The 13298-nt window shown below is 41.2% G+C and overlaps 1 protein-coding gene across 2 annotated transcripts in view; it reads right to left on the bottom strand.

The window, feature by feature from the left end:
* WDR70 (WD repeat domain 70) overlaps positions 1-13298 on the bottom strand; it is a 318511-nt gene that overhangs the window by 22984 nt on the left and 282229 nt on the right. For both annotated transcript variants that reach the window (XM_060092819.1, XM_060092820.1), the window contains exon 14: positions 43-143. In XM_060092819.1, coding sequence (XP_059948802.1) covers positions 43-143 — 101 coding nt within the window. The remainder of the gene's footprint in view (positions 1-42; positions 144-13298) is intronic.

The raw sequence follows: 13298 nt of genomic DNA, 5'->3' as shown, positions 1-13298 counted from the left end.
GTTGCTGTCATCCATCTAAAACAGGCAATACTTAGGAAATACCTCTGACTCTTGTTGGGGTCATAATAGACTTTAGCCAATCCGTTTCCAGTCCCCACCATGATCTGGTTCAGCTTTGGATGCCACAGGCAGCGGACAACACTCTGTAAAGGAAAGGCATGGTAGTCAACTAAAGAGGGCACATAAAAATGGAAAAAAATTCCGCTGGTACTTTGATGGCTTGTTTACGAAACTGAATATCACCCTGATGATTACCTGTAACTTTTAGGGCATTTTCTTCTAAACCATAGGGTTGTGTTCCTGAGGTTGAGTTCTGTTCTATCACTTGTTATCTGTGTGATGATACTCTATAAAAATAAAAACGATGCTCCCTTCCTGACATCTCTCCTCTCCTTTCCTGACGGCCTTGGGCTTTCCCAACTCTGCTACCACACGAGGCTGGCATCTTAGAATGCTGAACCCACAAACTCAGTTCATTTTACCACTGAAGCTGATTTAGATCTCAGTGTTTCATGCTTTTATACACACAATAAATATGCCCCTCTGCACAGCATGTTGAGGCCAGGTGGTTACTGTTTTTTAGTTTACAAAGATCAAAATCTCATAAAGCTTTTTCAGGAACAACACACATTTGCAAACATTGAATAGTATCTCCCTATCTATGAGATAAACCAGCAGGCCAGTAGCAGAAGTAAAACAGAGATATGGAATATAAAGCCTTGATATTAACCTGAATGAAAAGCTATTTAGGAGAAGGTTCACTGGAAGTTATGATCCTGTGAGTTCATCACTAGTGAGGAAAATAAGTGGTACTCTGGGGTCAGAAAGAACCATGAGTTCTCAGTGAGAAGTACAGCCTGTTTTTGATTTCTGCTGAAGTAAGAGGGCAGAGATGGAAGAGACGGCAGGAATAGAATTAAGGGGGAAAAAATGAAGCTAAGGTTGGTAGGCAGAAACGGCATGTGCTGGGTTCTGCAGATCTCCCTCTGATAGAGCACGAAATGAGTGGAAACATTAATTCAACGATTACCAGGAACCTCTCACGTGCCAAGCAATGTACAAGGACTAAGGGAAAAAGGGTACAATTAGATATTGCCATTTTCTGTTCTAATACTAAAATGCAAAGCATGGAATTTCTGTCTCCCAAATAATCTACCTTGGGCTGGATTTCTTTGGTTTCTTCTCCCCAGCCATCCAGCTCTTTTCTTAAGACAGAATATCTGGGAATCCCTGCAACCCCTTTTGATAGAAACTCTGGCTCCCACCTGACTGGCCAAAAAAAAAAATGCATATAGTTAAATGGCTACAATTCCTACTCTGAGATTCCTGAGAAACTAAGAAGGAAGTGTAAAAGAGTCTGCAGGACTTCTACTTCATGTCTGACAATATTCGAGAAGAGTGGTTCTTAAGCTCTGCACCACTGAACAGCGTTGAGATGTTCTACTGAGAAAACCAAATCAGAGGGGCTGTGTTTCCCCTGTCGTCGGGGGAAAACTAAGTTCAAAGGGCAGGTTTTCACAGTTTTAAGTGTTCTTTCCACAATTTTTCTTAAACCTGTGGTGCCTGCTACCCAATGTCTACTAGCAAGTGCTAAAAGATGATAAAACATTTATAATGGTGAGGGAATATTAACAGAAAAATTTGAAAATAGTAAATCATATTTTTAGTAAAATATGAAAATAGTAAAACAAAGTTTGACTTTTAGGGTGTGGGGTTGTTGTTGCTTTGTGCATATGCTCATGAAACTTACTTTATAATGCATGTGTATAAAAAGTCACGTTTTCTCCTAATAAAACTGTGCCTGGTTGGTAAGACGGAATTAAGTATATCAGTAGTTCATGGTCTGCAAAGCACAACCTGACTATCAGGTTCTCCGCCACTGAGACTAATTTGAGAAGCACGCCTAGACCACTGGGAATTTCCAGATGGTCAAGGCCAGGTATGTGGAAACATGAAAAGAGTCACAAACATAACTTCATATCTTACCTAGAATAAGTTCATCCGGGCCAATACTAATCTCCTTCAAGTCTTGGCTTAAGTGTCCTAACTACCCAGACCACCCTATTTAAAACTGCATCACACAACTCCCCTTACTTTCCTTGTTTTTATAGCATGTATCCCATTTTAAAGTACTATATAGTTTACTGTTAATTATGCTTATTGTCTGCCTCCCCTACTAGGATATATGTTCCACACAGGCTGATCTTTGTCTGTTTTACGTAGCCAAGAATCCCAAGTGCCTAGATTAGTGTCTGGAACTCAATAAATGTTTGCTGCAGGGATGAATTAAAAGTTACAGTTCACCCAAGCCTAAATGGATTGCTTTGCTAGGTGGAGGTAGAGACAATTTTCAACTTAAACTCACTACTGCCTAGGAGGGATAATTTGATTCCTCCAGATCATTATTATACTCAAGTACCCCACAAACAGAGTAGGGTTAGCTCCCTCCCAATGTGGGCCTAAAACGAGGGATGTGCAAGGACCAGAAAGCAAGGGAGGAGAGTGAGAGGGGCTTTCAAGGGCCTTCAGAAATCTCAGCACCCACAAATCGCCCCAGGACAACTTTAAGGACATAGCATTAAAGTTATTTCTCTTTCTTGGTTCTCTAGAGATCTAGCTAAGCAGTCTAAGATTACTGGTTCTCAAATATGTTTTCAAGTGAGCAGGGTGCAGAATTGGAAAAGATCCACAGTGTAGGCCTGGTAAATTCCAAGACACCCAGCCAGACAGGCAGTTTCCAGGGGCAGCAGGTTACTGTTACTCTCTCCCTCTACGCTGAGGGTGTAAATGCTAGAGAGAGGCAACGGCCCAGGCCAACAGACCAATGTCTGACGGCTTTCCAGAGAGTCCAAGCTCAGGGCACTGCACCTCTATTCCTGTTCACAGCTTTTACCCTCTAATGCCCTTAGACACACACATGGCTTTTTACATGGAAGCAAGGAAAAGGCAAATGAGACCCCTTGAACTAAACAGTCATTACAGAGCCCCATCCACTGTGGCAGTGAGTCACCAAAGCAGCCAATGAGGACTCTGGGAGCAGTCTGACTTAAGCAAAAGATACTTAAGGCTCAATTACCCTAAGACTGGCTATTAATCAAATATTACAAGGATTCCAAAACATGGAAAGAAGAAACAGAATTCAAAGTCAAAGGTGGGTGGGCCTTTTTTGTTTATTAATATTTATTGTGTATGTTTAGCTAACCTTCGTAAACTTTGCAGCTAATGCGGCTCCACACTTTGTCCTGTCAAGGAAATGCATCTTATAGCAGAGAGCTGGCCATCTGCCAAACCAAACAACCCCTGAGACGGCAGCGAGGCTGCGGAGCAAGTAGAGCTGCCACGCTGCTAACTTGTCAAACACACATACTGGGTTTTACTTAACAACAATGGGACACGTGCCTGCTAGAAGCCCAAGGAGCTCTCAGAAGACAGATGAGCTATAACTACTTAGAAGGAATGCATTCACTCAGTCAACCATCCACCAAAGACATCTTCCATCCTCTGTTCTTGAAGAGGTACTTCTGTAGCTGGGGGCTTGCCACATTCAGACGTACACATTTGCTGAGTGACACAGCAAAGGAAGGGTAGAGAGCACATCTGAATTAAATGAGCAGAGGAAAATGTCATGACAGGAGATCTGCACGGACCAAAGAGAAAGCAGAAGGCCACTGTAGTGCAAAGAACTAGATTCTGAAGTTAGTCTGCATATTTTAATATACTGATTTGCTTAATTAAATCGATAAAGGGTTTTATTCTTACACTAATCTACTTCATCTTACCGAAGCATGTGGAACCACCACTGGCTTCCCCTAGCTGCCTAAGCTGAACCCCATGTTACCATAACAATTAAGCTTAGTCTTTTAAAATTTATTTATTTTTAATTTTTGGTTGTGTTTGGTCTTTGTTGCTGCACACGTGCTTTCTCTAGTTGCGGTGAGCGGGGGCTACTCTTCGCTGAGGCGCGTGGGCTTCTCGATGCGGTGGCTTCTCTTGTTGCGGAGCACGGGCTCTAGGCGCGTGGGGTTCAGTAGTTGTGGCATGCGGGCTCAGGAGTTGTGGCTCACGGGTCCTAAAGTGTAGGCTCAGGAGTTGTGGCGCACAGGCTTAGTTGCTCCACGGCATGTGGGATCTTCCCAAACCAGGGCTTAAACCCTTGTCCCCTGCATTGGCAGGCAGATTCTTAACCACTGAGCCACCAGGGAAGTCCCAGTTTAGCCTTTTAAACCAAAACCCACTGTCATTTTAGATAATCTGGCAGTGCAGAGGAACCACAGCCTGCCCCAAAAGTGCTCAGCTCTAGCGGCAGCCACAAAGAGACAGTAACTGGCGATGGAGATCATAAGCAAGATGACAAGGAGTTACAAGACTTTCATGTGCTCAACACAGAGATCTTTCTTCTCTGTGAAGACCAGAGAAAAAAGAGGGGGTGGGGGGCAAGAAGAAGAAAGCACTTTGTGTACAAAAGGCAGTGTCAAGATTCCAAAACAGGAATTTTGGAATTACTCCTCTGCAAAAGTAAAAAAGCCACAAAAAATTCCAAATAATTTATTTCTGTGGTTTTGTTTTGCTTACTTTAAGTGAAATCATGGAAGCAAATAAGGAGAAGAGGAGGAAATCAATGAGAGAAGTAAATTTATATTTTAGGACAGGGTAGGAAAGGAACTATTAGGTATCTGCAACTTTATGTTATTTAAAGTAGTTGAATCCTCACAGCAACACTACAAAATTAGTTCTCTCAGCCCCATTTCACAAGAAGAAACTGAGGCGTGTAGGAGGCTGGGTAACTTTCCCAAGGTCACATAACTTGTACACAGAGGAGCTGGGATCAGCAGGGAGGTTTTCGCAACTCCAGTGCTCATTCCTTTATACCACCTAATTATGCAAAGGCCTGTTTCAGAAGATGATGGGGAGGAAGGGATGTGGCAGATTTAAAATCATCTCCAAACCCACCTGACCCAGAAAGAGAAGTCTTAGCAAGTCTATACTAAAAAGCAGATGTTATTACTAAAATCATAAGGAAGGAAAAAGGAACTACTATCCCAGTTCACAAATGTTACTATAAAAGAAATCAATGCCTGCAAAACATCTTAGGCATCCGTAATGCACATATCCAAACACCACCCTTAATTCTACTTCACATGCTAAAAGAAGCCTAACATCCTTCATAATTTTATATCTTAATCATGATTATGATGAAACACCATTTCTTGATCCTTCGCAGCTGCTGACCCACACTGTAAAAGAAACTCCGTCTGGTTTTTTCACGTTTGGTTTTTGTCACATAGTACAAGAATGGATAAGCTAACCCAGTGATTCCTTGGGAGAAGGAGCATTTTCCAAAATTTCAAATAAAGAGCCTAACACCTGTCTGGGGAGGAGACTGTCACACAGTTTTGCACACTTTTGTAGAGGCAGTCTTACGGTCATGGACACCCTCAGGACTACCCAATACATTTGAAAGGCCATGTATCTGCTGATCCCCCAAACTAAGAACACAGATCAAGATGCGAGTCCAAAGCAAATAAAAAGAAGGCAGATGAAAATGGAAAGGTACTGGAGAAAGAATTTTCTTTGGATTTGCACAAGCCCAAGTTTTATTTCACAGAGAAAGAAAAACTGCTTTCCACATTAAAATACTGAGCCAGGGAGGTAGAAGAGTAAGATGGGAAATCTTTAAACTCTTCCAGGCTATTTGTCCTGTCCTCTCAAAGCCTTGCTTTTCCCAAACTTGGATGATTTTGCAGCATGCATGGGCCATCGGGCTTAGTTTCATTCCTCTAGAGTTCAGGAAGCAAACCTGGTGAATAAGCCTTAGTCTACAATAAATAAGACTCCTCAACACCCACTGGATCTCCATGGAGACATCCCTCGAATAAAAACGATTAAAGACATTTTCTCTGCTCTTATAAGTGAGCACGTGCCTATCCTTTTTTCCTCCTCCACATCCCTCCAACTCTAAGGAACTTCCACCATAGGGCCAGACTGGTAGCAATTATCACTCTTTGCTGGAAATCTTCTTAATCTGTCCCCTTCCCTGCCCCAAACAATTCTCTCTCTGATAAACCAGGTAGAAGCCCAATGGTGAAAAGAAAAAAATGCCATGGCACTTTTATAAATGTACGGGTTGCTGCAAAAAAAACAAACAAGGAAAAGTGTTGCTCTATTCCTGCCATAAATATTTGGTACAGATGCACAGATTATGCTTTTTAAGAACTGGTATCTAATTAACAAATTAAGTCCTATCAAATGGATGGAAAATGCATTTATTAAAATCAGTTTATTTACAGCCTCTGCTCTAAAATTAAGGTAACTGCTCAAGCAGCAAAAATCTGGAACCTGGTAATTGTCCTTGGCACAAAATGAATCACATCTGTATCTGATAATAAACTTGCCTAAAGAACTTCATCACGAGAAAAAGATCTCAGAGGAAATGGAAGGTCTCTTGGGTAAGAAAATTAAATACAATTTTCTTCCTCTAATTCAAAACACTAAATGTTAGTTTGCTCCAATTTGCTATTTGAGAAGAACTTACAAAGGCAAAAAAAAAAAAAAAAAAAAAAGCACAAATAATGATTGAAGAAAATCTGGTAATTATTCTTATTAATGACAGTCTGGGAGCAGGAAACAAATAAGAGGCTGGAAGCTGGAGTCCACAGGGTGAGTGACAACAGTGGTGGATCCTACAAGGCAAATACAACAAGGCGGGGGGGGGAGTGACTGGGGGGGGGTGGTGGTGGGATGAATTGGGAGATTGGGATTGACATGCATACACTAATATGTATAAAACGGATCATTAATAAGAACCTCCTGTATAAAAAAATAAATAGGGCCTCCCTGGTGGCGCAGTGGTTGAGAGTCTGCCTGCCGATGCAGGGGACACGGGTTCGTGCCCGGGTCCGGGAAGATCCCACATGCCGCGGAGTGGCTGGACCCATGAGCCTGCATGTCCGGAGCCTGTGCTCCGCAACGGGAGAGGCCACAACAGTGAGAGGCCCACATACCGCGAAAATAAATAAATAAATAAATAAATTTAATTAAATTAAATGCAAAAATTCAAAAAAAAAAAAAAAGACGCAGCGCTTACTGGAGGCACATTCCCAATATTCTTGTAGAACTTCCGACTAGTGGGCACAGGGTGGATCAAGTGCGTCAAGATATGGAGCTGCGCAGGTTTGAGAGGGGCCTGGGGCACTGGAGCCTCAGGCAAGTCAGTTCCAGCAAAGAGTGGGTTTGTCTGTTATATCACACATTATCATCTGTTACGAGGACCAGCTTGTGAAAGAGCTTGGGAAGCAGTACCTAAGGCCATCTCTCTCAATCTAATCTACACAGACCCAGACCCCTTTACCATTCTTCATTTATCAGTAGTTCGAGATGGGAATAAAGATAATAACCATAAATCTTTTCTGTATATAAATAAACAAAGCACAAATGGATAAAGCTTGAAATCCCTAACTACTAGATAAGAAATATATATGATCAGATCTTGGAAATCATCAAGTATGTAAAACTAAAAAATTATAGAAAAAGCTGAATCTTCACAGATGATCTATACAGGATACGTAAAGCACTATTTGTCTTAATATAGCATAGGTAAAGATGTTTTACAAATCATACTCTTTTATTTAGCCCTTTGGGCGTCTCACAACCCCTCATCATACAAGACACAGCATTATCTATCACTCCAAAAAAGGAAAAAATACTATTCTGGGACATGTGTTAATTATAGAAGTCTTTCTTCCCCACACTAATATAAATTGTGAAAGTCTGGCCAGAATTCTGATAGAACAGCCGGAAAACTTGTTACCAAAGATCGTTCATCAAATTCTGGTTGGGAGAGGAAAATCTGTGGTAGAAAATCCTACAAGACACGTAAGTCCTTCACTTGGTCTTCTACCAGTGTGATGTTATATGGAGCTGGGTTTGGACAACAGAGCACTAGTCATTACTGTATTATATTTTATACATTTTATAAAGAATAGTGTGTCATTTTGAACTCCTACAAAATTTACATATCTGCAAAGTCAAGTTCTCTTTTCTTGATATTTTATAGCGTCAAGTATGTTTCTCCTTCAGGGTTGTGTTATCTAGTAGGTGATTCTTCACCCAGTTTTGCCATTCCTGGCAATTATGTCTATACTAGGAAGTATAGATATGTTTAAATGCCAATTAAATAAAACACCAAACTCTTGTGTAGAGAAGAAAAAAAAAGTTTCTAACTAATCAAAAGGGAAACACTGACTGTTTCTATTGCTTTGAAGGACTAGAAATAGAAGCAAGATAGTAAACAGAAAACATTACCATGAGACTGCTGACACCAAATAAGTAGTAGATGCCTTTTAATACAGCATGTTGCAGGGTTAAATGACACTAGAAAATGAATAAAGTATTAAACTGGACAAGCCCTGCCTTTAGTCCTCATTCTTCCGCCTTCAATGATTTATGAAGCCTGAAGCAGGATGTGATAGGTTCTTCATCTAATTGTAACTCCCAAAATGAGATCACTGTCAGACAGATAATTATAGGAAAAGACAACTCACTATAGGTTTTGAATCTGGATCCCTGCAGTAAACGTTATTTCAAAGAAGAAAATGTTGAATAGAGAATCTAAATAACTGCTCCTGAACTAAGAGTCTACTGGTTAAATTTATAAATTGTTCTTTTAAAAGAGACTGGAAATAAGAACAGAAATGAAATGATAAGCACACCAGAAGTCGTCTTCTATTCTAAGGAAGAATAAAGATTAGAATTTTGATAAAATACAGTGACACATTCCAACAAATAATTTTTACTTCAAAGCAGAGTGTGTTCTACAAAACAGATCCAGGAAACAGATCATATTCATTAACAGTATAACAACCAAAACAAATTATATTCATTACAGTTTTAGATTACCAGTATTTTAAGCATCCACAGTAAACTTGCTTCCTCCACTGAACTCAAAACAGCTATTTTTAGTAAGTCTGAAAAAAGATCATCTCAAGTTTTAAAGAAGTAGACAATTAAAATTTGTACTTCTTTCATCAAATCTAAAAGAAAACATATTTATGCTCTGAAATTCCAAATTAATTAGAAAAAACTATTAACAAAAAACAAAAACAAGAGAAGCTGGTACGGAATAGGCCATTATAGTAAGTCCTGATAAGAACATGCTATAATAAAATATAACAAAAGGTAAAGCAAAATTAACAAATACATTTTCACCAAACACCTACCGTGTGCCATATATTGTTCTAACCATAGGAATATAATGCCCTTCCCACCCACATGGCACCAAGGAGTCCCTTACTCCAATTTGGTCACTGGAAAATCTAGAAATGTCTGAGAAAAAGAGTACCAAAGATAACAGAAGTGTTGAGAAAATATGACCCACAAGGAAATGTTAAAACAACAACAACTAAGTTTGGTTCACTTAGACAAGAGAAGACAGAACAGCAACTTTATAATCTTAAAGGAAAGAGAGGATGTTGACCAGCTGTTCTCCAATTCCTTGAGGACTAGAGTAAAGGATGTGGGCTCTAAGCATGAGAATGTGAGCCTAAAAATAATGAAAAAAAAAGATACGATGGTATGGGATTTCATAAACAGAAATGAACTCTTAGGGAGGTTGTAAACTCTTCTGTTAAAAGTCTAATTTTCATATAGGAGAGTTGAGCCGTAGTCCTCAGGTAGGCAAGAAGATGGACTCTGGAAGATAATATTGAGACACGGAGCAACGTATGCCTGATGCCAGATGGCAGCTGATGAAGCAAAAGCCAGCAGCTTTGCCTGTGGCATACTTATGTGAAGGGAACCTATCACCAGTGTAGGAGAGGGGACTCGCAATAGGATCAAAGACGTTATTTTATTTCCTATAATATGAATGTCCTTGCAAATGTGCAGTGATCTTAGAGCTTCCTCTTAGGCACATTTGCTGCAATTTGTACTATTTCATTATTTATTTCATATAGTTTTCCACCACAGTTATGATTTTTTTAATTAAAAAAATTCTCCTGGTGCTGGGTGAGATACAGGGATCACATTCCACTCAGTCTCTCCCTCTGAATGCAGTTATAAAACCTAAATTTCAGGATTCTGAAAACTAAATAGTAGTAGGTGGATCGGGGAATTAGCCCAGAATTCAAAGTATCACTGAAGCAGCAGTGAGTTCACTATTTCCCCACTCTGGTACTCCACCCTATCCCCCCCCCACCAAAAAAACCTGTAATGAACAAAAGATCAAAAGTTTAAACTAAGGCAGCCTCAGTTCAACTGAATTTTCCTTTTGCCTCGGGCTTCAGTACAGCATGGCATAGCACTGTTACTGATCCCATTTTTATTTAAAGCACTGGAATTTTACTCATCATGAATTTTATGCATTAATTCTTATTTTTTATAATACTGCATTAAAATGTTAATTTGCTTTGATTACTGAGTTTTTTGATACCTCCTTCAATTTTGTGCTTGAGTCTGACCCTAGTCCTGGCCTTGATTCAACCTATATCTTACTCTATTACACAAAGATTATCTCAAAATAAACCACACACCCAAAATGAACCACATTAAACCACAGAACTTTTAGAAGAAAACACAGAAGAAAATCTGTGTAACCTGGAGTCAGTCAAGGAGTTCTTAGATGTGACACCAAAGCTACATTCTACAAAATAAAAAAATGATAAATTAGACTTTATCAAAATTAAAGTATTTTGGAGGAGCTTCAAGATGGTGGAAGAGTAAGACGCAGAGATCACCTTCCTCCCCACAAATACATCAGAAATACATCTATATGTGGAACAGCTTCTACAGAACACCTACTAAACGCTGGTAGAAGACCTCAGACCTCCCAAAAGGCAAGAAACTCCCCACGTACCTGGGTAGGGCAAAAGAAAAAAGAAAAAACAGAGACAAAAGAACAGGGATGGGACCTGCACCAGTGGGAGGTAGCTGTGAAGGAGGAAAGGTTTCCACACACTAGGAACACCCTTCTCGGACAGAGACTGCGGGTGGGGGAGGGGGAAAGCTTCAGAGCCGCCGAGGAGCGCGCAGCCACAGGGGTGCGGAGGGAAAAGAGGAGAGATTCCCGCACAGAGAGGATCAGTGCCGACCAGCACTCACCAGCCCGAGAGGCTTGTCTGATCACCCGCCGGGGAGGGCGGGGATGAGAACTGAGGCTCCGGCTTCAGATCCCAGGGAGAGGACTGGGGTTGGCTGTGTAAACACAGCCTGCAGAGGCTAGTGCGCCACAGCTAGCCGGGAGGGAGTCCGGGAAAAGGTCTGGAGCTGCCCAAGAGGCAAGACTTTCTTGCCTATTTGTTTCCTGGTGCATGAGGAGAGGGGATTCAGAGTGCCGCTTAAAGGACCTCCAGAGACGGACGCGAGCCGCGGCTATCAGCGCGGACCTCAGAGACGGGCGTGGGACACTAAGGCTGCTGCTGCCACCACCAAGAAGCCTGTGTGGGCGCACAGGTCACTATCCAACCTCCTTACCTGGGAGTCTGTGAAGCCCGACACTGCCAGGGTCCCGGGATCCAGGGACAACTTCCCCGGGAGAACGCAAGGCGCGCCTCACGCTGGTGCAACGTCACGCTGGCCTCTGCCACCGTAGGCTCGCCCTGCATCCATACCCCTCCCTCCCCGCGGCCTGACTGAGCCATCCCCCAGAATCAGTGGCTCCTTTAACCCCGTCCTGTCTGAGCGAAGAACAGACACCCTCAGGCGACCTACAGGCAGAGGCGGGTCCAAATCCAAAGCTGAACCCCTGGAGTTGTGCGAACAAAGAGAGAAAGTGAAATCTCTCCCAGCAGCCTCAGGAGCAGCGGATTAAATCTCCACAATCAACTTGATGTACCCTGCATCTGTGGAATACCTGAATAGACAACGAATCATCCCAAATTGAGGAGGTGGACTTTGGGAGCAACGATATATATATATATATATATATATATATATATATATATATATATATATACTTTTTGTTTTGCTATTCCCTTTTTCTCTTTTTGAGAGTGTGTATGTGTATGCTTCCGGGTGTGATTTTGTTTGTATAGCTTTGCATTTACCATTTGTCTTAGGGTTCTGTCTGTCCGTTGTTGTTTTTTTTTCTTCATTCTTAAAAATTTTTCGTACTAATTATTCTTTATTTTAATAACTTTCCTTTATTTTATTTTATTTTATCTTCATTCTTTCTTTCTCTCTTTTTTTTCTCCCTTTTATTCTGAGCCGGGTGGATGAAAGGCTCTTGGTGCTCCAGCCAGGCGTCAGGGCTGTGCCACTGAGGCGGAAGAGCCAAGTTCAGGACATTGGTCCACAAAAGACCTCCCAGCTCCATGTAATATCAAATGGCGAAAATCTCCCAGAGATCTCCATCTCAACGCCAAGACCCAGCTTCACTCAACGACGAGAAAGCTACAGTGCTGGACACCCTATGCCAAACAACTAGCAAGATAGGAACACAACCCCATCCATTAGCAGAGAGGCCGCCTAAAATCATAACTAGGCCACAGACACCCCAACACATCACCAGATGTGGACCTGCCCACCAGCCTCATCCACCAGAACACAGGCACTAGTCCCCTCCACCAGGAAGCCTACACAACCCACTGAATCAACTTTAGTCACTGTGGACAGACACCAAAAACAATGGGAACTACGAACCTGCAGCCTGAGAAAAGGAGACCCCAAACACAGTAAGTTAAGCAAAATGAGAAGACAGAGAAACACACAGCAAATGAAGGAGCAAGGCAAAAACCCACCAGACCTAACAAATGAAGAGGAAATAGGCAGTCTACCTGAAAAGGAATTCATAATAACAATAGTAAAGATGATCTAAACTCTTGGAAATAGAATACAGAAAATACAAGAAACATTTAACAAGGACCTAGAAGAACTAAAGAGCAAAAAGACAGTGATGAACAACACAATAAATGAAATTAAAAATTCTCTAGAAGGGATCAATAGCAGAATAACTGAGGCAGAAAAAGAGATAAGCGACCTGGAAGATAAAATAGTGGAAATAACTACTGCAGAACAGAATAAAGAAAAAAGAATGAAAAGAATTGAGGACAGTCTCAGAGACCTCTGGGACAACATTAAATGCACCAACATTTGAATTATAGGGGTCCCAGAAGAAGAAGAGAAAAAGAAAGTGACTGAGAAAATATTTGAAGAGATTATAGTTGAAAACTTCCCTAATATGGGAAAGGAAATAGTTAATCAAGTCCAGGAAGCACAGAGAGTCCCATACAGGATAAATCCAAGGAGAAACACACCAACACACATGTTAATCAAACTATCAAAAATTAAATACAAAGAAAGAACAT

Source organism: Mesoplodon densirostris, chromosome 3 (genome assembly GCF_025265405.1).
Source record: "Mesoplodon densirostris isolate mMesDen1 chromosome 3, mMesDen1 primary haplotype, whole genome shotgun sequence".
In the NCBI taxonomy this organism is placed as follows: Eukaryota; Metazoa; Chordata; class Mammalia; order Artiodactyla; family Ziphiidae; genus Mesoplodon; species Mesoplodon densirostris.
The sequence above is the reverse complement of the archived record's forward strand: the minus strand, read 5'-3'. Positions and strand labels throughout refer to the sequence as shown.